The sequence below is a fragment of the Dunckerocampus dactyliophorus genome, chromosome 8, assembly GCF_027744805.1.
Source record: "Dunckerocampus dactyliophorus isolate RoL2022-P2 chromosome 8, RoL_Ddac_1.1, whole genome shotgun sequence".
In the NCBI taxonomy this organism is placed as follows: domain Eukaryota; kingdom Metazoa; phylum Chordata; class Actinopteri; order Syngnathiformes; family Syngnathidae; genus Dunckerocampus; species Dunckerocampus dactyliophorus.
In genome coordinates this window covers 21,284,653-21,312,167 of record NC_072826.1, presented here as the reverse complement: position 1 = coordinate 21,312,167, position 27,515 = coordinate 21,284,653, and the positions used below count along the sequence as shown (strand labels likewise).

The 27,515-nt window shown below is 40.7% G+C and overlaps 2 protein-coding genes across 2 annotated transcripts in view; one reads left to right on the top strand and one right to left on the bottom strand.

The window, feature by feature from the left end:
- Positions 1–720: 720 nt before the first annotated feature.
- Positions 721–13,897, bottom strand: dctn2 (dynactin 2 (p50)). The gene is made up of 14 exons (XM_054785527.1): positions 13,711–13,897; positions 13,327–13,395; positions 9,534–9,630; positions 9,370–9,431; positions 9,075–9,173; positions 8,784–8,944; positions 7,527–7,680; positions 7,393–7,458; positions 7,237–7,275; positions 7,060–7,137; positions 6,832–6,903; positions 3,258–3,360; positions 1,347–1,438; positions 721–1,248 (listed from the first exon to the last, which is right to left on the bottom strand). Exons 1-14 carry the CDS (start codon positions 13,744–13,746, stop codon positions 1,162–1,164), a joined length of 1,215 nt encoding a protein of 404 aa, XP_054641502.1. The 5' UTR covers positions 13,747–13,897; the 3' UTR covers positions 721–1,161.
- A 731-nt stretch (positions 13,898–14,628) lies between these two features.
- kif5ab (kinesin family member 5A, b) overlaps positions 14,629–27,515 on the top strand; it is a 131,988-nt gene continuing 119,101 nt past the window's right edge. Inside the window, exon 1 of the mRNA XM_054785530.1 lies at positions 14,629–15,087. Within this exon, the coding sequence (XP_054641505.1) occupies positions 14,959–15,087 (129 nt within the window). The 5' untranslated portion in view covers positions 14,629–14,958. The remainder of the gene's footprint in view (positions 15,088–27,515) is intronic.

Here is a 27,515-nt window from a genome sequence, read left to right as displayed (position 1 = left end):
CCCTTCTGAAATGCCACTACGGAATATTCAGTGCATGTAAAATGAGATTTGTCCTCAATGTTTATGATTATATGGACTGTCCATATAATATTCTGATAACCACATGATTGGCTCTTAGCTTTCCAAAGTGGAATTTATCATACGTGTTATCTGTTTGGTACATAGAAGTTATATCTCAGACCACCCACAAAGGAGCAGGTCCATCAAACCAAATGCCTCCCTCACTCAGTGCAACCAAAAATAAAAAAGGTAACTACACCACACTGTGTGGGTATTGAAATAAATGCTTACACACTAATACACATGGAAAACAATACTATTACACCAATTTATAACCCTCAAGGCATGCTGGGTAACTTGATGTTGGGGTAATGTGTGCGGGGGCTTCCCGGCATGTGCCCTGCATATATAATTTAGTGATATATGCCAAAATGATAAACTGGTAGCTGAGAAACAATCTAAGAGTGCAGTACTTGCTGAGACATGGGGAAGGGGTGGGATTAAATATATTATACAATTAAATATATATAATATAGAAAACTAAAGCATCAGCAGGATCATGATCCCATGAATACGTACAATATGTGTCTGTATAAAATGCTGTGCTGCCACCTACTGCTCCCAAATGAGAATGACAGCAGAACAGTACAAAGGTGTTCTCCATGTTTCTGTTAATGTCCTGAACTAAATCCACGTATATTGTAATCAATACAACTGGGCTGAGTTAATCGTATTTATTGATGGGTTTGCGTGGCCACAATACAGTTGACTTGAAGGCAATGTTGAAGCAGATGAACGGGTGAGTGTGGTGTTCATCCCGGTCAGAATAATATAAATACAAGCGACCGAGTGTGAGCAAAGAAAATAGGTATGGAGGAATATTTACAATTTTTCCTTCTGAGGCCCTCACATTTAGCACAAAACGTGTGTATTTTTATCTATACAGTATGTATCCAGCATTGCTGGGAGCCATTTAATAGGACTGAATGTTGCATTTCAAAATGGTCTTAACTTTCCATTTCCATTGTCAGTGGAAAAGGCAGAGGTGGAGGGAAGGAGCTTTAAGGAAGGGAGAGTCACAAAAGAAGTCAGTCAGTCCCATCCTGCTGCTCTCCAACTAACTTATCTCTTCATGTGTCCTTGTTTAGGTGCTGCCCAGCTTTATTGAGACACCTCCTTCATCCTCTGATCCAATGCTGCAAAGTTCTCTTCGATGGCCACCAGGTTCTCCTTCATGGTCTGCTGGACCTGACGGCAAGAACATGGTGAAGATGAGATGATTGGAGCACGTTTACACACAACAGCAGGTATTCGTGCAACTGCAGTGTGTAGTGTTAGCCTCTTACCTGAGTCAGCAGAGTGTTGTTGTCCTTCAGAGAGTTGTTGATCATCTGCTGAGTCGTGTCCAGATGTGTCAGCAGCTGGCCAAACTGCATGGCTGTGTCAACAAAACATCTCCAAACCTCAGTCGACTCGTGGAGCTTTATTCCACCGCCAATATCTCATGTCAATTACCAACAGCGTAATATCTAATGTACGTTTGCCCTATAAAAGTATATTTCATGTACATTTGGCTGGCAGAAGTATGAGGAAAAACTATGTAGTAGTATCATGTACTGTATGTAGTATCATGTATGATAAAAACTATGTCATGTCAAATTGGCTGATACAAGCATATGTAAATGTGGTTGATAAAAAGTATATCATGTCAATTTGGTTTAGTATAATATCTCATGTGAATAATACCTCATGTACAAAAAGTATAATTTTGTGTAAATTTGGCCAATAAAAGAAAATGATATCATGTAAACTAAAAGTGTGACATCGCAAATAAATTTGGCTGGTAAAAAGTATATCATGCAAATTTCAATATCTCATGTTAAAAAAAAAATCATGTAAATTTGGCTGATAAAAGTATAACATCTCATGTAAATGATAAGTGTAATATTGCATCGACTGACAAGAGTAATATGTCTTGTAAAAGTGTAATATCTCGTGAATTTGGCTGATATTTGTATTATTTCATGTAAATGATAGAGTGTAATATGTTGTGTATATGCGGCTGATAAAAGTGTAATACAGTGGAACCTCTGTTAGCTTCCGCCCCAGTTAGCGTGTTTTTTTTGACCCCACAACTTTGCCTCGGTGTGTGTACATTACCCGGTTAGCGTACAATATGGCACGTCTTGTTGTGTCTTGTGTTGTTAATACATTGAATGAGTTCAACTGTGTTCTGAAAGTATATATTTTTTTAAATCACAAAACGTCCTTCCTTGTTAGCATCCTGCTAGCTAGCTAAACAAAATGGTAACCGGAACCGCAAGTTACGCCGCCCATCTATGTCGTCATCAGTGGGTGACTCTAAAAATGTCAACACAAAACGCATTTTTATAGTTTTACACTCATAAAACAATTTCAAAAGCACATAAATGATGAATGAAAGGGATAAATGAACATTTAAGGTTACTTTTACTTTCACCGAAGACATGACTGTTCCCAAAGACGCGATGTGGCAGCGAGATCAACCACCAAAAGTAACCTTAAAGATAATGTTCATTTATCCCTTTAATTCCTCAGGTAACATGTTTGGCTTTCTGGAACGGATTCATTAGATTTGCATTTTTTTTTTAATGGGAAAAAACAGATTCGGTTAACGTCTGTTTCGGTTGGAATTGGTCAAACTGATGATGTTAACCAAGGTTCCACTGTCCATCCCATCCATCCATTTTCTATGCCGCTTCTCCTCATTAGGGTCGCGTGGGCATGCTGGAACCTATCCCAGCTGTATGTCATATAAATGATAGAAAGTGTTATATCATGTAAATGTGTCTAATAAAAGTGTAATATGCCATGTAAATGATAAGAGGTGTCAAATATCACGTAAATGTGTCTAAGTGTAATGAATTTCTACTTTCATGCAGCACAAATGAATAGTGCAAGATTGAGTTAATTCTATTACATCTTGATTCTTTGTTACATGGCGTTCAAATAAGTTGCATCAACAGTGATGTCGCTTCACAGCGTTCTATGCGATTTTAACTGATAATTGTGCGCCCCTCCCCCACTAGCCTACATAAATGCCATCACCCCAACTCTCTTGGGTGTCATTTGAAGGTTACTCGCCTCCTTTAAAAGGAGAAATACTGTGCCAGTCATTTAGCAATATTGCATATGAGTGTGTCTACGTGTCTGAGATGACGACAACAACAAAGCCAGTTGTCAAGTTGTGTATGTGTGTGTGTGTGTGTGTGTGTTACCTTGCTCGTGCAGCTCCTTGACAGCAACGAGTCTGTGGACCACCTGGGGTACAGAGGTGGACATGGCCTCCCACTTCTGCACCGTGTCATAAAGCTGTGACAGCTAAAACACACACACAAAAAGTATGAAAGAGGCTGAAACTCCTTGCCCTGGCTTTAAGCCTTAGCCACTAATAATTGTGACTTAGTCTTGGAGATTAATAAAGTATCTAATACCATCAGTGACATGAGGTCAGGAGAGGCAGGTGAGGCACAGCCTGCCCATGATGGAAAAAAAAAACATTAAAAAAATCACAATCATAACCAAAACCAATGAAAAATAAATCCCGTGTCTTTAAGAAAAAAAAACAACACTGCAATAAAAACGCACACAACAATCAAAACAATAAATAAAGTGGATATCAAGTCTCTGTAAACAACATTGCACTTGAATAAACATTGGGTATTATTCCTTAACAGGAACGCTTAGCATGTAGCGAACGACACTGTCTGTGAACGTGCACCGGTTTTGCGCTGTTTTGTTTATATTTACTTTGCCGACCAAACGCCTCAGTAAGCACTGACTGTCGGGACGAAGGCTCCGCTGTACCTTGAGCAGCAGTTTTTTTCCCCGGGTGGGAAAACTGAACAGGATGGTTGTGTTTGAGGGGCAAATGCAAGTTGGTTATATTCCCCTTCTTCGTCACCACTACTTTCCAACATAACGGCTTGTTTGAGTTCACGGGCTCACCTTGTTCATTCCGTTTTAAAAGCAAAATATTCCCACACTGGGGCTGTGGCATTTAGCTTAGAAACCATTCCTTTCTGCCTTCACTCATATTTGCATTTGCTCACTTGCAGGCTGCAGCACTCTTATGCATAACAGACAGGAGGGTTCACTCCTCCATTCATTTCACGATAGAAACAATGCTCCCAGGTGTTTAGACAGATGCACAGAGTGAATCCTCTTGTCATCCAGCTTGTTTGTTAGAGAGAGAGGAGGAATAGAAACATGCATTTGCATGTCAATTTATCGAGGCCAGTATAGTTAGAGTTTTTTTTTATCGTGCGGTAACTGATTTATTGATTATTGTGATAGGCCTACTCACACGCTTATCATGATCCATGACGGTGTAGCACACAACAATGGTGAATTTAGTGACCGCCGAGCCAAGTGCGAAATCTCAATGCTTCATGAAAAAACATTATCAGTGAAGCATAAACATGTAAAGACATGTCAAATTGTGGGCATATATTATTATTTTTATATATACACGTGTGTGTGTGTGTGTGTGTGTGTGTGTGTGTGTGTGTGTGTGTGTGTGTGTATATATATATATATACTGCTCAAAAAAATTACAGGAACACTTCAAAAACACATCAGATCTAAACTGGGGGAAAAATGATCTTGAATATCTTTCCTGATAATAACTGGGTGATGTATTAGTAACAAAATGATGCCACATAATTTGATAGAAATGAAAAATGGTCACCCTATAGAGGGGGGAAATCAAAGACACGCCAAAAATGAAAGTGAAAAAATGGTGCAGCACACTGGTCCATTTTGCTAAAATGTCATTGTAGCAACCCAAAATGATTCTCAGTAGTTTGTGTGGTCCCCATGTGCTTGTACGCATGCCTGACAACGTCGGGGCATGCTCCTAATGAGACTACGGATGGTGTCCTGGGGATCTCCTTCCAGATCTGGACCAGGGCATCAATGAGCTCCTGGACAGTCTGAGAAGCAACCTGGCGGCGCCGGATGGACCTAAACATAATGTCCCAGAGGTGTTCTATTGGGTTTAGGTCAGGTGAACGTGGGGGCCAGTCAATGGTATCAATTCCTTCATCCTCCAGGAACCACCTGCATACACTAGCCACATGAGGTCGGGCATTGTCGTGGACCAGGAGGAACCCAGGTCCCACTGCACCAGCGTAGGTTCTGACAATGGGTCCAAGGATTTCATCCCGGTACCTAATCGCAGTCAGGGTGCCGTTATCTAACCTGTAGAGGTCTGTGCGTCTTTCCAGGGATATGCCTCCCCAGACCATCACTGACCCACCACCAAACCGGTCATGCTGAATGATGTTGCAGGCAGCATAACGTTCTCCACGGCATCTCCAGACCCTTTCACGTCTGTCGCATGTGCTCAGGTTGAACTTGCTCTCATCAGGGAAGAGCACAGGGCACCAGTGGTGTAGTTGCCAATTCTGGTGGTCTATGGCAAATGCCAATCGAGCTCTACGGTGCTGTGCAGTAAGCACAGGGCCCACTACAGGACGTCGGGCCCTCAGGCCACCCTCATGGAGCCTGCTTCTGATTGTTTGGTCAGAAACATTCACACCAGTGGCCTGCTGGAGGTCATTTTGTAGGGCTCTGGCAGTGCTCATCCTGTTCCTCCTTGCACAAAGGAACAGACACCGATCCTGCTGAGGATTGAAGGACCTTCTACGGCCCTGTCCAGCTCTCCTGGAGTACCTACCTGTCTCCTGGAATCTCCTCCATGCATCCAGGTACCGCAGTGATGCCTGGCCCAGATCTGGGAGGAGATCCCCCAGGACACCATCCGTAGTCTCATTAGGAGCATGCCCCGACGTTGTCAGGCATGCGTACAAGCACGTGGGGGCCACATAAACTACTGAGAATCATTTTGAGTTGCTACAATGACATTTTTGCCAAATGGACCAGTCTGCTGCATCATTTTTGGGGTGTCTTTGATTTCCCCCCTCTATAGGGTGATCATTTTCATTTCTATCAAATTATGTGGCATCATTTTGTTACTAATACATCACCCACTTATTATCAGGAAAGATATTCAAGATCATTTTCCCCCAGTTTAGATCTGATGTGTTTTCAAAGTGTCCCTCTATTTTTTTTGAGCAGTGTGTGTATATATATATTCATCCATTTTCTATACCACCTCTCCTCATTAGGGTCGCGGGGGTATGCTGGAGCCTATCTCAGCTGACTTCGGGCGACAGGTGGGGTATTTCCTGGACTGGTCGCCAGCCAATTGCAGGGCACATATAGACAAACAACCATTCACACTCACATTCATACCTATGGACAATTTAGAGTCGTCAATTAACCTAACATACATGTTTCTGGAATGTATATATATAATTTTTATTATTATATTTTTTTATACCAAAACCTACACATTTTTGGGTTGTGAATGGTGAATTGGGAATTTGCAGGGATCCACTGTAATGAGGTTTTTAAACTCTGGATTTTCTTCGAATGAACGTCCCTCCACTTGTCTTTGCAGGCTTGGTAAAATTTATTTTTTTTTAAAAACCCACCTCAACTGTAATTACATTGAGGATAATATTTTTTGTCAGGACATGGCCCTGTAAAGCATGACATTAGAATAGGTCTTATACTGGATTAAAGCTATCTTCTTTCAGGGTAATCATGTCATGTTAAAGGAAAATCAAGCGTGAGGAAAAACCAGTTTGCGCCCTCTAGCGACCAACTGTGTGTGTAGCATTTTAAAAACCTAGTTTATACACTTATAACTTCAGATGAAAAAAAACCTTGACAAGACTAGTCGCTTCTGTTATTGTTCCATACATGAGACACTGTTACACTGACCTTGTTTTGTGTGTCAGCATCCTCAATGGCCGTTTTGTGTTTGGCAATCTCATTCATTTTTCCAAGGACACTCTTAAATGGATGATGGAAGATGAAATACGCGGTTAGATTCTATACACAACACCATGTGCCAACACTGTCATTATTAGTCATTTTGTGTTTATTGTATTACAAAATAAACTCTCTATTGTACATTTACTGAGTCTACGTAGCTGATGATGTACGTACCTGCAGCCTGGCTTCCACTTGATCCAAAGTAGCTGAGTCCAGTGCACTGACTCTGGCCTGCAGAAGTTCTAAAGTATCCTGACGTCAAAAGTTAATAGGCAACTATGAGCTCCACAGTACTAAACAAAGTGATGTCATACTTGATTATGACCAGACACAAAGTGTTTGACTACTCACCATCAAACTGGCTCCTTGCATGCCAGCACTCAGAGGTCCCTGCAAGTAATCAATAAATGTCAGACATCCATTTTAAATGTGAATGTGCATATTATACATGCGGTTGTGGTGTGTAAGAGATAAGCAGATGTATGGAATTAGTGTGAGGATGTCTACCTGCTTGTCTGATCCTGAGCCAACAGCCACTTCCAGCTCTGCAAGACGCTTCTCCAATTCTGCCATCTACAGTGCGAACGAGGTAATGCATGTAAAAAACATGATATCTAATGTCTCTTCAGACATTTTTTGACCTTGGCAGACTCGTTGAACTTCTCCTGCTCGGGTCTACTGTGCAGCTCGTACAGAACCACGCCATCAGGGCCCTTGGCTGGCGTTGGCAGCTTGCCGTCTCCCGCAGAGCAGCTGCGACTGCCCTTTGCCGCCTCCAGCTGTGTGAGCAGACGCCTGAGGTCGAGATGAGACAAATATAGGTTATTGGTGGCCGCATCCCCTGACCTTCACCAACATGCTCATTGGACACTTCATTAGGTACACCTGCGCAGTCTTCTTTGATCTTTTACACACACACACAGCATCTCACACAAGTGAGTACTTACATTTCAGTCAGCATTTTGTATTATCTTTTCCAGGAACAGTACTATAAAATGAAACTTGGATATACTTAAGAGTAGTCAGTGTATAGCTTCTAAAGTGAATCCCTGCCTAGTTGTGATTTGGTATTCTCTACCACGTATATTGGTGAACCTTTTCACCAAAAATATAATTTTTTTTATTTGGTTTTCTGAAAACCAATTGCTTTCAGTCGATAATTGCAAATATTGATTAAGCATAGCATGTACATCATATTAATACACAATACAGCACACGTACATAACGGTGAACATGGAGGTGATGTAAGACGGTGGCGCTCAGGGGCGTATTTAGTCATTTGGGGGCCCAAGGCAAACCCAGCCGTTGGGGCCCTCCACATCCTGGTATTGCACTGACAAAACACCAGTTATCCAGTACTGCCTTAATCCTCTCGGGCATGGAATTAAGCAGAGCTGTAGAGGTTGTTACTGGAATCCTCTTACACTCCTCCAAAGACACCTTGTGCTCCTCCACCTTCCTTCCTTCTGCTTGAGGATGCCCTACAGATGCCCAATTGGGTTGAGGGACGGAGGAGCCATACCTTCACCTTCAGGCACTTGGAAAATCTGGCCCAGTTTGACCAGAGAGCGAATCATGCTCTGCTTCAGAATGTCTCTGTACATGTTCATGTTTCCCTCAATGAACCACAGCTCCCCCAGTGCTGGCAGCACTCATGCAGCCCCAAAACCATGACACTACCACCACCATGCTTGATTTGTAGGCAAGAAGCAATTATTGTGCTACTCACTTGTGTTGCTAGCTATTTAGACAATGATGTCTGTGACACTTTCTTTATTGCTGTACACCGACTACTCTATATCCAAACTTACTTTCTATTACATTGTCCTTTGAAAAGATGATATAATGCTGGCTGAGATGTGAGCTGTGTACTCACATACTGTAGTTTTGTCTATCACCTGGCCAGCGCTCCATCTGGATCAGCCAAGTTGATGTGCGCCTGCGGTCCAAGCAGTGAATCGAGGTGAGCAGAGACCAGCTGCTGTTTGAGCTGGGCCGCCTGCTGGGCGAGCACCACCGGGGTCAGACGCTCCTCTGCATTGCTCTCTTTTGTGACAGTCTGGCAGCAGAGGGGCACGTCGTGATCAAGATGATGGTCAGGTAATGCATGATATCACCACAGTGTGAGTGAGTGGACATTTGGAGAATCAATCCATCAATCAGAGACAACAGAGACTATGCTCGTCTACCTGAATGGTTTCCACTTCTTGACTGAGCTCCTGGATTTCGGTCACTAGGCGCTGGTACTTCTGTTGGGGAGTTTCCTTGACGCCACAGCCTTCTCCGAGCTGCAAGACAACAAGCAAGAACATTGAGAACTACTAAACAACGGTAATGAGGAGAAAAGATCATGTGATCACACAGCACCACCATAATTGCTGTCAGAGAAATCATAATAATAATAATACTGTTTACTTCTGTCACATGGAATAGCTTCTACCATAATTACAAAGGTTAACAGTGTACAGAAGAGACTGTACTCACTATTTCAAAATCTCCTGACTCATAGCCCACTCTTCTGCTTTTACTGATTCTGTCTGAGAAGTCTGCAAAAAAGAACCAAAGATAAAAATCCCAAGTGTCACAAAGAAGCGCTATCCGGAGTTTCACGTCAGTGAATAATTCACAATTGTCCACTAGAAACCGACCCAGTCCCTTCGTGGTGACATGCTTGTCCTTGAACTTGTCATAAGCAGCGTTGGGGTTGACCACGATCCTCTCCACACTGTCACTGCAGAGCTCCTCCTGAAAGTGGAAAATGACAAATTAAAAACAATAAAAAACTTGATTTAAAGAGACAAGACAGCAATGTCTTCAAACTGAGAACATTTAGCTTAGGGCAGTGTTTCCCAACCTTTATTGAGCCAAGGCACATATTTTACAAAAAAAAAAACCCTCACAGCTCCTCACCAAGTGTGCCATAACTTATGCTGTATGAATGGCAACAGGTTAGTTATGCACCTCCTGCCATCTGTTAGAACAGCATTTCATTGTTCTGCCTGTCACCATGCATCACTGGCATAGATAGATGAACAAAGACACATTATGTATGTATCATTTTACAACCAATTAAGTGAAATTGGATAATTTCGCATGGCACGGTACTGTGGTTGGGAATCACTGGATTAAGGAGCATATTGTGGCCTCCAACTGGCAGGAAAACTTGATTAGACCCCAATAATGGCTTGAGAATTCCAAATTACAGCTACGGATGAATGATAACATTAAAATGATGCTGATTAGTCTGGGCTGGATATCACTGGATGATTTCTGTCTGATTAAAAAGTCTCAATTTCATATTTAACAACTCATTCATGAAAAGGTCTACGACAGTGAATGGAATAAGGAACCAAAAGCTTCATGTTGTCATACATCTAGATGGTTGATCAGGTGGATTTATGAACTCACTGATTAAAACACAACTAAGTCCTGGCTTCAAGAACATAAAACAAGACGAGACTTGGAGGAAAAAGGTGGAGGAAGACGAGGAGAGTTAGTCAGGCTCTTACCAGCTCCTTGGGTTTCCAAAGAGAGTTAGAAAGTGTTGGAAGAGCGGAGGGAGATAAAAAAGGTTGTGGGCCAGAGGGAGAGAGAGACAACACAGATTAATGTGGTTATCACATGCCACACACACACACACACACACACACACACACACACACACACACACACACACAAACAAACACAGCAGGATCAGCTGACTGAGGAGAGGGAAAGATGATAAAGCAGTAAATGCAGAGAACCCTTAAAATAATGTTAGGATGTATCTCCTTTCTCCTGTGGTTGGTTGGTAAGATGCTGCAATGGCGGTCGGGTTCTCCACCACTCTATAATCTACAGATGGATGATTTTAAAGTGTAGCTGCTCTCTAGTGAGGAAACTGGTAAATTAGTTTTATCATCCGTTTGACCAATCAAATGTATCCTGATGGGACACCATTAATACAATCATGTCATAAAGGTCCCCTGTTATGCAGTTCATAATTAATGTGATAAAAATCTACCATCTCCCTCACTTGTTTGCGCCACTTTTTCAGAAAAGGTTGAAATTCTGAATTTTCATGACATAAAGTAGCACATAAAGTACATACAATAATATGTTTTATACAATGTATGCTTTAAATATATACTGTAAAGCTTCATTGTTACGTACACCTTAATTGTGCATCATGAATTTCTTTGAATTTCATGGAATTTCAATTATACTTACTGCAATTTGAATTTGAATTGCAATTTTGCTTCCTTTTTGCACCTGCAATTCAAATTCAAGAATTGAATTGGAATTTAGAGGTCATTCTTATTTCAGTTCTGAATTTTGTACAGCCCTGTGTCACATGCAATAAAAGTGCAGAGGCCTTTAAAACACCAGCGCGTTAGTCAGGGCAATGAGGTTAGCCATGAAGCAGCTGCTTGAGCATGACAAGTTAGAGGGGAAATACAAACAAACATTTCTTTCTCTGTGTACACAGATGTACACTTGTAGTGAAGACTTGCATTTTTTTTTCTATTAGCAATATTTGTGATGAAAAGGTTCATTTCTTATAATGTTCTGATTCAAAACGGAGGAAAGAAAAGTGATTACAGTACAACAAAATCATGCATCAAAATAAAGAATAGCATTAAGTTCACTAGGACTAAAATGCAGCCTTACTTGGACAAACTAGGCTCCGAGGAGGGGTGGGTTAGGGCCAAAACAAGGGCAATGGGAAAGGGAGGACCCAATAAGGGAAACATGGAAGGGGAAAATGCCCATTAGCGTTTTAATCTGCTTTGTTCACTTCACATTTAACATCTGGGCCACTAAAAACTATTTTCACCAAAGTTATAATGAAAGTAGATGTACTATTGGATACATATTCATACATGAGTTTCACTCATTTCTGAATCAAATTCAGTGTTTCCCATATATTCATTAAACAGTGGCGGTCCACGGATATATTTGGCTCCACTATTTTTTGGGGCGCTACCCGTTTGCTCTTGCTCATGAACACATTACTCGACTGCAGTCCTGTGGGAGACACTGAAGTTGATACCACCGTATTTCCTCCAACAGTGGTGTCCACACTATTAGATGCCTTCACATCAAAATGAAATTAAAATAACAGAAAGTGACATATAGACCTTTCTAAAAGAGTGACAGTCAGTATGTATAATATAATATTGTAATATTATGCTTCAATTGGATGACATTATTTGGGTGAAAGTATAACAAATAGAGTACCAGGTGTCTATTAGGGCTAAGTCCTGTATTAGAAGGAGACCTGTATAACAAAATTTTAAGACGGGGGAAAATTTACATTGCAACATGATTGTAAGGAGAACATTTGAACAGAAACAGGTTGTTCATCACATGATCAAATTTTGGTCAAATTTTACACTAAAATTTGGATTTCATGTCATTTTCCGTCAGACATTAAGGCCCTGTCCACACGGGAACGCTCTTGAGATGTTTTTTTTTGGTGGGTTGAAAAAAATCCCTGTCCAGTTTCCTGCGCCGGTTTAGTAAACAGTTGCATCCAGACGGGAACGGATCACTGAGTGAAAACGATCTAATACACAAGGCCCACCAACACGTTGGCGCTGTGAACAGACACGCAGACGGAACCACATGACACATCATACTATAGAAGAAAGAACGCATACACATAAGTCCGTCGTCTCCCGCTTTCCAAGGCTTGTCTAGACTTACGACAAAGTAGGATTACATGTGCGTCATTTAGGGAGTATAAGACAAGAAAATACCGTGAGAATGTTAACTGCGATGAGTCATGACACTCAAAATATTCAGGTATTATGTCGGCTTGTCGTCTAAACTCACTTATGGTCATGTGACTGCGACGGGTCAGTGATGTCATCGTTTAAAAAAAAAATGAGCGGAATGTTAGTCCATACGTAAACGACGAGCAGGTGTTTTCAGATTTTCCCACTCTGGAAGCCGTTTTCAAACAATACTGTTTTAGGGCACCCAGAACAATGAAAGGCTGAAACGATCAAATTCTTTGCCGTTTTGACCTGAAAACATTTCCATGTGGATAGCCTCTAACGCTATCATGGCCTGATGGCAAAGGCAAAACGGTTTTCCGCCTTTAAACCTAGCAGGAACTTTAAACCAATTGATGAATAGGCTGATTAGAGTTTAAATGCTGTTCTCAATAAATTATTTGTCTCTCGCCATGACTCCTAATAGAGACCGGGAGCTCTCTGCATTTGAGTAACTAAACGCCTATCGCCACTATAAGATGAAATAAGGTACGAAATTGGAGATAAAGACTTAATAATATGTAATAACAATGTCAAAAATTCAAAATTGGTGTCCATTCAGTGTGAACAGATTTGAATTGTTTACAAAGGAAAGCAAAGGTAGTATTTGGATGGTCATATACGTACCTAAGTGGCTTTAAACATGGTTCAGGGATTCTATTTTATTAAACAGTACACTTACCGACTCAAACTGAGCTTGATCATCTTCTGGGAGGTCACCTGTCTCGTACACATCTGGTTCGTTAAAGGCCTTATTAAAAAAACAAAAACAATTGGACAACAACAATAAAATGAGATGAGCTAGAAGTAGCGTCGTTTATCCTGGCCAACGCCCCGGCTCATTCAAACATGCAAAAAAAAGCCCCAAATGGCTTTTTACACACCAAATTCAGTCAGTAAAGTAAGTCAACAAATAGCTGGTAAAAACATATACTTATATGTTTTGTAGCGCTTCCAAAAAATAACAAAACAGCTGAGTCAACGATGCTAGCACAAAGCTAGTTGACTCAGGGCTAGGCTAATAAAACATTGCTAGCCAGGCTATCTGCTAGCATGAGCTACTTACAATTCCTGGTAAATTGGCGTATTTAGGGTCAGCCATTGTGTGCGAGATTAGACGCGACACCGACACAACTATATTGAATTAACTGTGCGTCCACAAAGTCAATGAACTGAACCAAATTGTGACAAAAATCAACAAGAGCCAGCGACAACCGGTGCCTTCGGACTAGATGGATTTGACAGTATGCCTGGTGTGCGTTGGGTTTGTTCAAAGAGATCGCGAATGGGCGGTGTTGCCGTTGTAGGCTTATCAAGCGGAAACACGAAACCGGTGTAACCCGGTAAACAAAGAAAACGCACAAAAAGCGCATGCGCATTGTTTGACCACTAAATACTGATTTAGAGCCTTTGGCCTCATCATCAGTCTCATAATGGATCGAAATATTCCTTCTGTTTCACTCAAGTGCTAATTTCAATATTTTTAATACTTCAAACAATAACTTATATTTTACTAATTATTTATTTAGTTAGTTAGGCATGATATGTAGCAGTCTAGCCAGGCGATGGCGCCCAAGATCTATGTAAACAACCAGGCTTCATTAACAAGAGTCCTGAATTATGGGTTGCCAGGTTTTCCACTTTAGATTAGTTCCTTTAATTGTAACATCGTAACACCATCAGACTGAACTCTTGTGGCTTTATATCAGCATTACTATCTTTGGAAGGACTGCATCGCACCTTGTATTAGATCTCAGGTGTACCGGAGAGTGTGTTTAGCTCTGACCTGACAACCCAAAGCCTACAAAAACATCATATTTAGTGTCCAAGTTTGAGTAGCATCAAGTTAGTAACAATGAGAGTGTTGTCAGGTTTGGAGGGAGCCAGGGCTGGTCTTTCATCTTTAGTGGTGCTGATGAGAGTATCCCAGTGGCCCCGCCCACTTAGAGCGTGAGCGGGAGAGAGAGAGAGCGAAAGAGATGCGAACATGCTGCCAGTCCAAACGCGACCGGACCAGTTTGGACTGTATTCCCCAGTGCAACTCTCCATCTGTTCCCCACCAAATTTGCCCATAGGCTTATTTTTTAATTAAAAAAACCAAGAGGTTTTTTTATTGGACTATGCTCAGTACAATCTCATCCATGAATTGGGGCACGGTGGAAAACTCGTAGTATAGTCGCCGCCTTGCAATCTCTCTCTTTCACGTGTGTGCATAGCCAGAAGCATCCATTTGGGAACAGGTTGCACGAGAGGTTATTTTTACCCCGTCTTTTTTTCCTCTTAATTTTTTTGGGTGCTCATTTTTTTTGCAACAATGGCTGACAGTAATGCAGAATGCAATATCAAGGTATTGTGTCGTTTTCGTCCACTCAACCAGTCGGAAATCCTCCGTGGAGATAAGTTCATCCCATTATTTCAAGGAGAAGACACAGTCATCCTTGGGGTAAGTTATAGTTCTACATTTTTCATCACTCTCTTCCCATGTCAATTAACGCCGATGCATTTATGTGATATAGTGACCACAGTGTTCGCTTCAAAGCTTCTCACAGGATCAAACTAAGTCATGAATCAATATTGCATAAAACATGTGATGCATCCCAAATATGCCCTTTAAATTTAATTCCTGCACAAAAAAAGAGCATAATGCAAATGTCATGTTTAATTCTCACAAAGTCTGACCTTTCCTGTCAAGCTTTTAAAATACACTTAAAGAAGAAGTCATCAGCCTTTAGTCATTCTCATTCTCATTATGATTACAGCCTCTCCTCAGCATTGATCACGTGACATAATGCAAGCTTGATTGATGCTGATGCTGATGGAGCTTGCGGTCGGCCTTCACTGCACACTTTGAATGATTAGCTCCTGCAAGTCTAGTGGAAGTCATAATTACATGTGGCTTGTTTCAAATTGTACTGAATGTGAAGCTGTAAAAAAGAAGCTGCTTTATACAAACACCAGAGGCTGATGTTTAATGGGGATTGCGACCCGACTGCTTTGGTGGCATTGTAGAAAATGACCAGCCTCCGGGCAGCAGGTGGAGGATGCTGTGGAGTTTAAATGCAAATGTGGTTGCTATTTGAAACACATCCACACCCATCTGGTCTGAGTGCTGAATTGAAGCGATGATGGGGACTGCAGAGAATCTCAGTTAGCCTCCTCTCGTCACCTTCACCATCTACTGACATCCTGTACAAGTATTTAAAAACGTAACCGCCTTTACAAAGAAACACTATCGCACAAAAATGAGTGCATGCTTGCATTTCGGCAGCAATTTTGATGACTTTACAACTAGAAATGGACATACTTTGGAGTAGTCAGTGTACAGCTTGTATAGCAGTATTGTCCACTGAAAATGACTCAACACAAGCTGGCAAGTGAGTAGGAAGATAATTGTTGCTTTGCATGCACTTAAGCATGGTGGTGGTAGCGCCATTGACTGGGGCTGCACAAGCGCTGCGGAGTGATTCATTGAGGGGAAAACATGAATTCCAGCATGTACTGTGAGTTAGATTGTGTTATGCATGGGGCAATACTATTGTAAGTAAAGTTGGATATACTTTTGAGCAGGGGTTCTCAACTGGCGTCGTCCTGAGACCCACATTTTCCCATGTTCATTAAGTGGTGACCCACTTTTAGAGAGGTAAAAGCAAGCTTAAAATGCATTTTTATTCACAAATAGCCTTCACAACACATGCATGTCATCTTTTAAACAAAAATACCCTCAATTATATCTACAAAATGTATTTCAGAACACATTATTCATGATCATTAAAATAATAATATACTGTAATTATATCAAATATTTATTAAATTACTTATTATTATATATATTAAATAAACAATAATTGGAATGCAAATAAAAAAAAGATAGTTAATTAAAATTTGTACACGCCAAGACAGAAGATGCCAATCAAAAATCCATCCGTCTCTTTTCTATGCCGCTTATCCTCATTCGGGTCGCGGGCAATCAAAAACACATTTTCAAAATATTTTTAATTGAAAAAATTGACTTCACACTCATCAGAAAATGACATAAAATATCCTAATTACAGTTTTGACTTGTTACAGAATGGGTCTGCAACCTGACTCACCAGTTGAGAAACACTGCTTTAGAGTAGTCAGTGTACAGCTTGTACAGCAATATAGATTTGCTGTCCACTGAAAATGACAACACAGCCATATGAGCAGCAAGTTACAGTCAAGCATGGTGGTGGCTGCATCATGCTCTGGGGATGCACGAGTGCTGCCGGCATTGAGAGAGCCGTGGTTCATTGTGGGAAGCATGAGTTTCAACATGTGCTGTCAGTTGGACTCCATTGTCACATATGTGTCCTAACTGGTTAAGATTGTTATGTTTATGTTTTGCAATTACAATAGTTCACTTCTTTTTACACTTGTGTGTCAGTTAAGTAAACTTTGCATTATGCCTTTTGTCATTGAAGTTAAGATGTAGTTGAAAGTCCCAAAAGTGGTACAATTCACTGCAACCAAAATCCATCCATCCATCCATCCATCCATCCATCCATCCATCCATCCATCCATCCATCCATCCATCCATCCATCCATTTTCTATGCCACTTTTCCTCATCAGGGGGTATGCTGAAGCCAGCTAACTTCAGACCACAGACGGGGAACACCTTGCCAATTGCCAGCCAATCGCAGGGCACATATAGACAAACAACCGTTCACACTCACATTCATACCTATGGACAATTTAGAGTCGCCAATTAACCTAACATGCATGTTTTTGGAATGTGGGAAACCGAAAACATGCAAACTCCACACAGAAATGTCCAACAGAGATTCGAACCTAAGTCTTCCCGATCTCTGTGACTGTGTGGCCAACATGCTAACCACTAGACCACCGTGCGGCCCTCCAACCAAAGTTTTCAGGAAAATTATGCCTAAAAAACACAAAACATCCACATTTTGTATTACATCTAACTTTCTTTACAGCATTGTTTGACAGACATATAGTAAATTCAGCAGTCTTTATGAAACACCGCTAGGTGACAGTAGTATTCAAAGGGTGAGTAGTTTTACTTTATTTTTGTTTTATTTTCCAATGTTTGACTTCTTTTTGCATGATAAAATAACTTTCAAATACAGGTCACTGCCCCAAAAGTGGTACAATTTGAACAATTTCTGTAAAAATATAAATCACAGCTCTGTGGGCATCTAAGGATCGAATCCGCCAGTGTGTTTAGCTTTTTTCGCATGTTAAATACAACCCTCCGGGGGCTGGGCGGGGTGGGTGTTAGATGACATCATCGTTAAATTTTCATGATTAGCCATGACGCGTGTGCATGCAATTTTGGCGGATGCTAAGGGCATACCCGTCAACATTTACATTTGAAAATTAGGAAAGTTTACAAAAAAAGGGGGCGATTCCCACCCTGTTCCCCTGGACGAGTCCCGTTATAATGTGTTGATGAGCGAGGGAGAATAGGTAGTGTTGAGTATAAACATGGAGAATTCTTAATACGTAGGTGGTCCAAATGCAGCTGTGGTGGGCCACCACAAATTAATGTATGGGAAACACTGATGTTTGAAACAAACGAAGCTAAACCATACCTATAAAAGCCACTCTGTGACAGTATCGCCCTGCAGACACCTTCCTGTTCCCCTTCCATCACTTTCCCGGCGTCTTTTAAAGAGTTTGGTGTGATATGGTTTATTTCTTTCAGACATGCTTCACAAGAACACCACATGGTTACATTTGCACAATTCAACATGTCTGAAAAGGCGTTGGTAGAAGCAGAGCTTATTTAATTCCCCGTGTCTATGACTGACAAGTCATTCACATCATTACTTTATCATGTTGACACTTATAATATTTCACGTGCTGTCATTTGTCATTTTACATTTTGTTCTCTTCCTGTGTGTATACACCTTTCCTGTTAAGGAAAAGGAAGAAATAATAATTGAAAAAAAATGTACAAAAACATGAATACGTTAATATAATTAATAGAAATAGTAAGTGGAGGCATTAAATAAAAAAAGTAAATCACAACCATTGAGGATACACATATATAATACTATAAAAACATTGACTGAATGACAAATAAATAAATAAATAAATACATAAATAAATTAAATGTGTTTTTGTCAAATGATTCAATTTTTAATCATATGAATCACAGTTTTCAAATTAATTAATCATGATTCATCACCATTTACAAGTATGTTTGAAATATGCCCATGTTTGCTGTATTTTATTAAGAGAAAGATAAACGACAAGACGGGGTCAGGGGTGGATTTACTGTTAAGCAAACACAGGCAATTGCCTGGGGCCCTCAAACGTCTCATAAAAACTGATTATTGATTTTTTTCTTCAATTTAAAGTACATACTACTGTTTTAGTCTTAATTCACGTGCTTAAAACTACATCAAAATGTGTAATCTTTCATAAGCGTTTTGACTGCTGCCCCTCCCTTCTCACGCAATGGACTATGTGAATGCGCATGTGCGGATTGATGCCGGAAGACGGGCGCGAAACAAACTTGTTGGCGCAGGGCTACCCCAGCAGAGCGAAGAAGAGGAGAAGGCGAGTGGAAAACAAAAGCTTTTGTCACTATTAACTAGGGATGCTCCGGTCAGGGTTTTATGATGCTGATACCGATCATCCATGAGTGAAATCGGCTGATACCGATACTGAAACCGAGTAAATGTGTAAGTTTTTAAATGTACTATTGGCTATATCAGGTGTCACCGACATTTTTCAGGCGGATCAGGCGAATCAGGTTCCCTGAAATGCCACGCAACGTGCCATCCCGGTGAGACATTTTTCGTGTCATTTGCAGGGTGTAAAACTATCACTCTCACAACGACAGGTAAGTCCCACACGGCAGCCATGCTTCTTTTGGTTTTATGAAGGGAAAGCGGGTGGCAGACGGTCGCTATAGGCTGGATCCTGCAATGGGGGCGGAGCTGATCGGCGGATGTGATCAGCATTATAAAGCAAGTATCGGCATATGCCAATATCAGCCTATACTGATCAGTGGCTGATTGATCGGAGCACCCCTGCTATTAACTACCGAAGGTGTCAACCTTTTTCACAGACACAAACAAGGACACTAGTATTGAATAGGACTGTCAACTCGGCATTTACTTTCGTAGTACGCCCTGCGCGGGTTTGGCTGCCATGATGGTGAGCAGAATCCAGAAACATTGCATTGTACTGTAAACATGTCTTTGGCACACTGCTCAGTCATGAATTGCTCTAATAGACGGTCCAAATGACCAGAATTGTCATTTTTCAAGTTCCCCAAAACCAAAGACAGCTATGTGTGATAAAAATGTAGATTCAGCACTGGTTGTTGTAAATAAACAGGACAGTGGACAAGACTCACAAAGTGTTTATTGTGTGGGACTCCCACACAATATAGCTTAAAGGAAAACTGCACTTTTGCCCATCATCCACAATCCTTATGTGAGACATAAACACACAAGTCTTTCTCTTTTCTGTGTGTTCTAAAGATATAAAAACAGATAAAAAGAGACAGCTCATTGCCGCACATAATGGGAAACAATTATTTCACCTATAAAGTTTTCCCAACTATATTAAATGTCGCTTAATGTTCTTATCAATTACAGTAAAAGCGTTGGGATGATTCACTTCTTAGGTAATATTCATCCCCAGGAGGATTTGAAGGACTTTATCTCGTTCAGGAAATAGGAGAATTTTCTCACATTTACACTTGTTAGAAGATGATAAACATCCATCCATCCATTTTCTATGCCTATTTCCATTTGTTTTTTGGGGGGTATATAAACATGACTATATAACTAGCAACTTAGGTTGACAGATAACTGTAACAGATTTCAAAAGCAGGGAAAAAAGTGGCCTAAATTACATACTGACATTTTGTAAAAAATAAATAAATAAATAAAAAAGAGTGAAAAAAAAAATAAAAAGAGGGATGAGGAGGGCCCTAATGACTAGGTTTGCCTTCGGCCCTCAAATGACTAAATACACCCCTGGACAGGATTAAATGTATCTATATGTATCTGTATGTATGAACAAATCCAAATGAACTGAAAATTGAAATCAGGCTAAAAGATCAAAAAGACCACATGCGTTTGACAGTCCATTTAAGTATAGCCTCTTTAATAGCAGCAGAACCTTTGAATCACACTTTAACCGTGTTATTGTGAGCAATGAAGGGTTGCATTCAAAGACCCCATGTTTTTGAGTGTTTTTTTTTTCAGGTCAGAATAAAGCGTCTGTGTAGGCTCTCAGTCGTACAGGAGTTGTCCAATGAGGGAAAGGCTTCTTGAGACGTCATCTGTACTTCTGTGAAGAATGTGTCGAACGTTACTGAGACCGAAACCCACAGCTCTTAGTCTTGCAAATGAGGTGGAGCCAGGGCCGAGCCAGAACAATACAGTAGATGCTAACAAGCCAGTATCAGAGTCGTTCATACCCAACTACAGGGAGCTACACTTCCCTTTGATGGGAGGTGCTAATGGAATGAGAGGATTATACCACTACTCCTCCCAGTCTTAGTGGAAGGAACCAATAGGAGGAGGGCGTTGGCACACCAATTCCGCCCACTCGTACTGTATTTAAGGCCTAGGCTACCAGCACTTGTTAGTTCGCTGACGAAGCTCTTCGGATGAGGAGCGAAACGTCCGACACATTCCTCACAGAAGTACAGATGACGTCTCAAGAAGCCTTTCCCTCGTAGGTCAGAATAAAGTTATAAGACAGCATCAGACCTGTGTGACTCCTACATTGTGACTCCCTCGGCCGTTATAACAGATAGGTGTGGCTTGCCATGATGTGCATGTGTTAGTTAAGTCAAAAAATGTAACGTAATTAATTGAGTAAATAAGTTACCGCCGTTAACACATTATTTTTGACAGCCCTAGTTTCTTAATATTGTTGAATTTGAGTTGTTGACTTCCAGCTGCATCAAGTCTTTGTGTGTTGTTGTGGAGATGATGGGTGAGTAGTTTTACCTTATTTTCCTGTGATTTAACTGGATTAACTGGTTAAATTATGATAAAATGTAGCATTCCCCATAGGACAATGGTTTTAGAACCATTTGACATTCAACCATCATTCACTGAACAGATTGTGTGCACGCCACCGTTGGAGCAAAACTTGCATCTGAAACCAGAAGCTTCTTCAAAATCCACGCTTGTCCATTCATGTAAATGTAATGACAAAAGCATCCGTCACTGAGGTTGATCTTTGTTCTTGTAATGACTTTTGAGAGCATGTGAGAAGTGCTTAGTTGTGCAACAAAGTGAAAACTCCCTTCCACTGCAGCTTTTGGAATAATCTACAGCAAAGAAAAATCCCCTGAGAGTGTGAGATGCCATCAGACTGGATCAGGATTAAAAAACACACTGCTGCGATGTTTTCTAATCTGAATGAATTACTTGTGCATCACTGAGAGGGCTGCTTCCAGAAGTTGACGTGACAGAGGCAGTGATTGGAGCTGTTGAAGGATGGCTGGGCTGCTCCAGCATGGCAGGCTGGAGGAGATGTGAAGAAATTAAAGAGTCCTGTTTGTTGATGTTGTGCTTGGAATTGATGGAATAAGGATGATGGAACACCGTGGTGCTGCTTGACTCATAATAGCTGTTTTTTTAAATGCAGGGCACACAACTGTGTACACTCATGTCCTGGAGCTAAATAAGGTCACCAAAATATTAGAAGGTGCAGTAAGGTTCCACACACACATAATAGATGCCATGTATCACATGCAACAGTGTAACATTAAGGAGCAGGGCAGGAGGAGACCAACGTTAGCAGCCCTTGCATAGCTGCAGTGTGTGATGCTGGAGTGCTACACTCACATGTTAACAGCAACGTCATGCTATAAGTTAGCATATTCATTGAAAAAAACATGTCTGAACATGTGCAGCTGACTGACAGTTGGCAGAGGTTCAGGCTTTATTTTAATATGTGTAGCCTGATTATTATTATTTTTTTTAATTTTATTTTACCAAAGCTGTCCTGCGTGAAGTGGCGGACATACACACAAGGAGGGCTCATCTCGAGGCGGTATCTTGTCCATGTGGAAAGGGGTTTTTGTTCATGACGTCATGAGCACTTCAAAAGCACCTCTCTTCACAAAAATGGAGCAAACAAAGTGAGGGAGATGATAGATTTTTCTTACATTTGGTGTTTATCAACAGGCCCTTGGGTCATGTATTACTGTTGAAACATCATTAAAAGGTCACTTCTGCATAGCAGCGGCCCTTTAATCAAAACACCAAAACAGTGGTTAACTTCTTTTCACACTTGTATGACGATTAAAAATGTAAAAAATTGATTGCGACTGTTCTTAAAGGCGGTGGGTAATGGCGTCATCGTTGCATAATCGACGATGACACATTTGCACAAAGTGAGCAAAAAACAAAAAGCAAAGCAAATATGTTTAAAACTACAAGTTAACTTTATCTTTTACTTCGTTTTTCCATTTTTTTTTTCAATTTGACAAACAAAACAGATCCGGCTGTAATATGGAGTTACAAATCATACCAAAACCTCCAAAAACACACAAAACGTGTTTTACTTATGCTCAGTGATTCAAAAACAAACTCACTGTGGTTTGCAAGTACAAACCATCATTCACAAACGAATGTATTTTGTTTTGCAATTAAGAAACGCACCTATCAAACAAATACATCCTGCTTCAGAAACAAATACAGCAAGTTTTACACATCCAAAAGAACATATTTCTTCAATTACAAAAAAATATCCTTCAAGTACAAAAACTGAACAACCTTCAAGTACAAAAAAAATCCTTCAAGTACAAAAAAACAATTCCACAGCTCCGAAAACTGTGACATTTGGCACTCATTTTCCGCCTTGCAGATCCGCACACGAATGCACTCTGATCCACACGCTAATGCTTTCAGAGCCACGCTGCGGTAAAGTTAGAAATATATTTACAGGTTTAAACTTTCAGGATCAGTAACTCCCAAGCGAACGTTTGTTAGACAGCAAGTGATACCTCTTTCCAACAGTGGCACCACAGACGATGAGATACAAACAATTTTTTCTCATCAAAACAAGCAGTCCTCTGCAGTATGACTTAAATTAAATCTCTATGAGCAAAAACTGTACTAGAAAGAAACAATAAATGATCATTGAATAATTGGGTGTAATAAGTGTAGCGCTGCCAGGCTCACCTCACACATTAAATGCATCATCCTGGTTATACCACAGCAATTAGTTTGGGAAAAGGTGCTTTCATATTTTTCAATGCTTTCATGTTAGACTCTCCAAAAGCCGAAATTTGTCACTTTTTGGAAAAAATATCTAAAGGGGTCAGATTACACAGTCGTTAAGCTGGCAACACTGACCCTTCCTGCTACATCCTCCTATTCTCTGGCAACCCAGGTACGTTCTAATGTGTTTATGAGTGAGGGCGAACAGGTAGTGCCAAATCTATTTGTGGATGGTCCAAATTTAGTTGTTGTGGATGTATGTGAGCGCTGTTTTACTCATCTAAACTTGTATATTTTACCATGAAAGAACTTTAAAATGTTATTAATTATTACAGGTTATTAGGTTTTATGATGGTGTTATGGAAGTGATTTCACTTTCCATTATTTCCTACAGTAAAAAAAAAGAGATTTCTACAAAGGATTGTACACAGCGCTTGTCTGTAGTTGTACCTAATGTTGTGACACCTGAGTTGCTGTCTATCGAGGCTCTTGTCCTTTCATTACTAGGGGGACTAACCTTGGCATGACCTGAGAGTCCAGCTGCCTCGATACGATTTGCGGCATGTTGCATTGAAGTTGACAGGACTTTTCGTTCCCGCATGGCTGCCCATTTCTTACGTCTGCATGGATGAGTGTAGTCAAGTGTGTTATGTATTGGACATACATCAAACAACTCTCAGCCAGTGCGACCAACCAGATCGATAACCCTCATTAAAGAGACCAGACACCACATATATATATATATATATATATATATATATATATATATATATATATATATATATATATATATATAGGCACAGCAACACTGAAATATAATTTTATTCTTTGCTTCCGACATAACCTCTTCGTACTGCTGTCATTTTTAATATGGACTGACATTCACCAGCTACATAATCCCTCACATTCTAATGAGCTCCTATGCAGGATTCCTAGCACATATCCTGCCTCTGCAAAGATAATAATACTCCAAGAGGTATTAATTTTCCGATATAAAAAAATAACGATTAGATGGCTACATTATAACGATCTACAGATCCACCATCCACCAGTAGGATCCTGGAGTTTCGTTTTGGTTTTTGTAACAGGCAGTGTGCTAGCATGAATTTACGGAGCCCCGGAGGGGACACGGAGAAAAAAAATATGATGGGTAAAAAAAAAAAAAAGAACGAACTTGTCACGATAGGCTGTAAGCCAAGTGTTGGAACCCAAAATGCAGACAGAAAATACGCTGGGTGAAAAAATATAAGTTTTATTACCATAGGTAATAAACATACAAAAATACAACAAAAGTACAAAAACACAACTAAGAAGCTCAGGGCTAAGGCCAAAAAGTCCAACAAAAAACACTGCAAGGCAGGAAGAAAAGACACACGCGATAAATAAGGAAGCTGTAGCAAAAACGGCATACAGAGCAGGAAAATACACGATACTAGGAATCACAATGGTAACAAGGCAAATAGTAATAAGGACCAGTTGGGAGCCAGGGAAGGAAGGTGCAGGAAGGTGCAGGAAGGTGCAGGAAGGTGCAGGAAGGTGCAGGAAGGTGCAGGAAGGTGCAGGAAGGTGCAGGAAGGTGCAGGAAGGTGCAGGAAGCAAGGTTGGCAAAGGAATAACTGGCAACTGGTTGTGGTCTGGCAGCAGCTGATAAAGGCCCAGGTAATTGGTCACAGGTGATTCACATGAGTAATTTGGGTATGGTATGCACTGCAACAGAAAACAGACAGGCGGCAGCAAAGCGATAACACTGAACATGACAGAACTTTTGCGTTCCCTCGCAAAAGTTTTGCGAGGGAACGCAAAAGTTCGTTCTTTTTTTTTTTTTACCCATCATATTTTTTTCATATAACGCAAAACTATATTGTGAGACAACGCAAAAGAGACTGAGGTAAAGCTGGAAACATAGTCACATATTCAAACTTCCGGGATCAATAACTCCCAAGTAAATGGTTCTAACACAGCAAACCAAACCTCTTTCCAACCGTGGCAACACAGACAAACAGCTACAACCCAGTTTTTATCAAAACAAGCCGTCTTCTGTGCAGTCTGACTTATATTGATCTCTAGGAGAAGCCGGCAGCGAGACGGAAGCGCAGGGACCGTCTACAAATGTCTTCTTCTTCTTCTGTATTATGGCAGTTGGCATCAATGTTGACAGCTCCTCAGTAAGACAAGTTTCTATTGGCTGTCCTGGAGGGCCAGAGATGGTCGTATTTCTTGCTCACATGAGGTGTTTGAGTGCATTACGTAAATCTCAGTTTTCAGTGGTAATGTAGCTAACGTATTATTAGTTTATTCACGTACCCCCTGCGTCATCTGCGTGCGACACTTTTCTTAGATTCAGGTCAATACGGCACTTTTAATTTAATTAGTTGAGCCTTTTTTTGCAGTTCTTAGCAGCTCTCTCGCCACATTTGTTCATTTTGCTGATGCAAGCAACGTGTTTCCTGTGTGTGTGACAATAACAGAATGAAGGTTCTTCTATGATTTGTTTTTTGTTTTATCTCCCATGTGTGGCTGTAGTGCGTTGAAATAATAACCATACCGGGCCTGCACTGCCCTCAGGCTGGGCCTTTGTTTTGATGCTACGCGGTGTAGCGACACAGCTGTCAGCACTATTTCACTGCAATGATGTAGCATCACACAGACGTCCTCCTCATCTTCTGGCTGGAGGGAGCACTATGGTGGAACATGTCTGGGATTTATTGCTACGACTAAATAAATACTACCTTTTCCCGCTCTCTTGTGATGATGTATCGTTATGTCATGCTTGCTCTCATGTGAGCTGTCCCCTATTAATATGGACCGCATGCATCATACCTGTGGCAATATGCGGTGCTAGGAAGTGTTCTAAGGCTGAGATAAGCGTTATTTCCCTCACCATGCTGTTGTTCATCATCACGTGTGTCTCTAGAGAAGAAGACCGTATCTCAGTTGCCCCAGTGCATTGTCTTCCTTCCTTTCCTCTCTCCTCCACAATGAAAGGATTTGATGGTTGGTTTGCCGTGCAGATTTCATTGGAGAGACGTAGTTGAGCGTAATTAAAGAGAGATGGCATCATTTGTTAACACATTAGCAGAATGTGAGAATGTGAATACTTTTATTTAAAGAACTACTGAACACTTCACCTCTTCACTGATGGCTTCTTCAAATGTAGGTCACTGGCTATATGGAACTTTCATTGACTGCAGCTATGGCCCATTACTTTCTCAATTTCGTGCTTCATTTTTAATGCACTTGTGCCCCAGAGGACAACCCCCCAAAAATGATCCTCCCATAGAACCATATACATTCTTAGGTACGTTTTTTTTTTTTACTTATCAAAGTCACCAAAAGATTGAAGAAGGGTTGAATGCTGTTTGGATTCTATTTCCTCATGGCAGACTGATAAGACACAAACACGTATGGTATGGTATGGTTTATTTGTTTCACACATGCTGAAAGTGCTCATGACACCAAAAGATGTTTGAAAAAAGCAATACAAAAATAAAAGTATATACTTACTAAAACGTTTCTGTCATACTGCTGTCATCCACCAGTAAAATAAAAGACTATAAAATACGAAATACGAAAATCAAGCATGTTTTTTGAACAGTGGCCATCTTGGCTGTGATGTCACGCCAGGACGCTTTCTGGCAACCACACTCATCAAAACACAGCCATGGATGCATGGACACAATA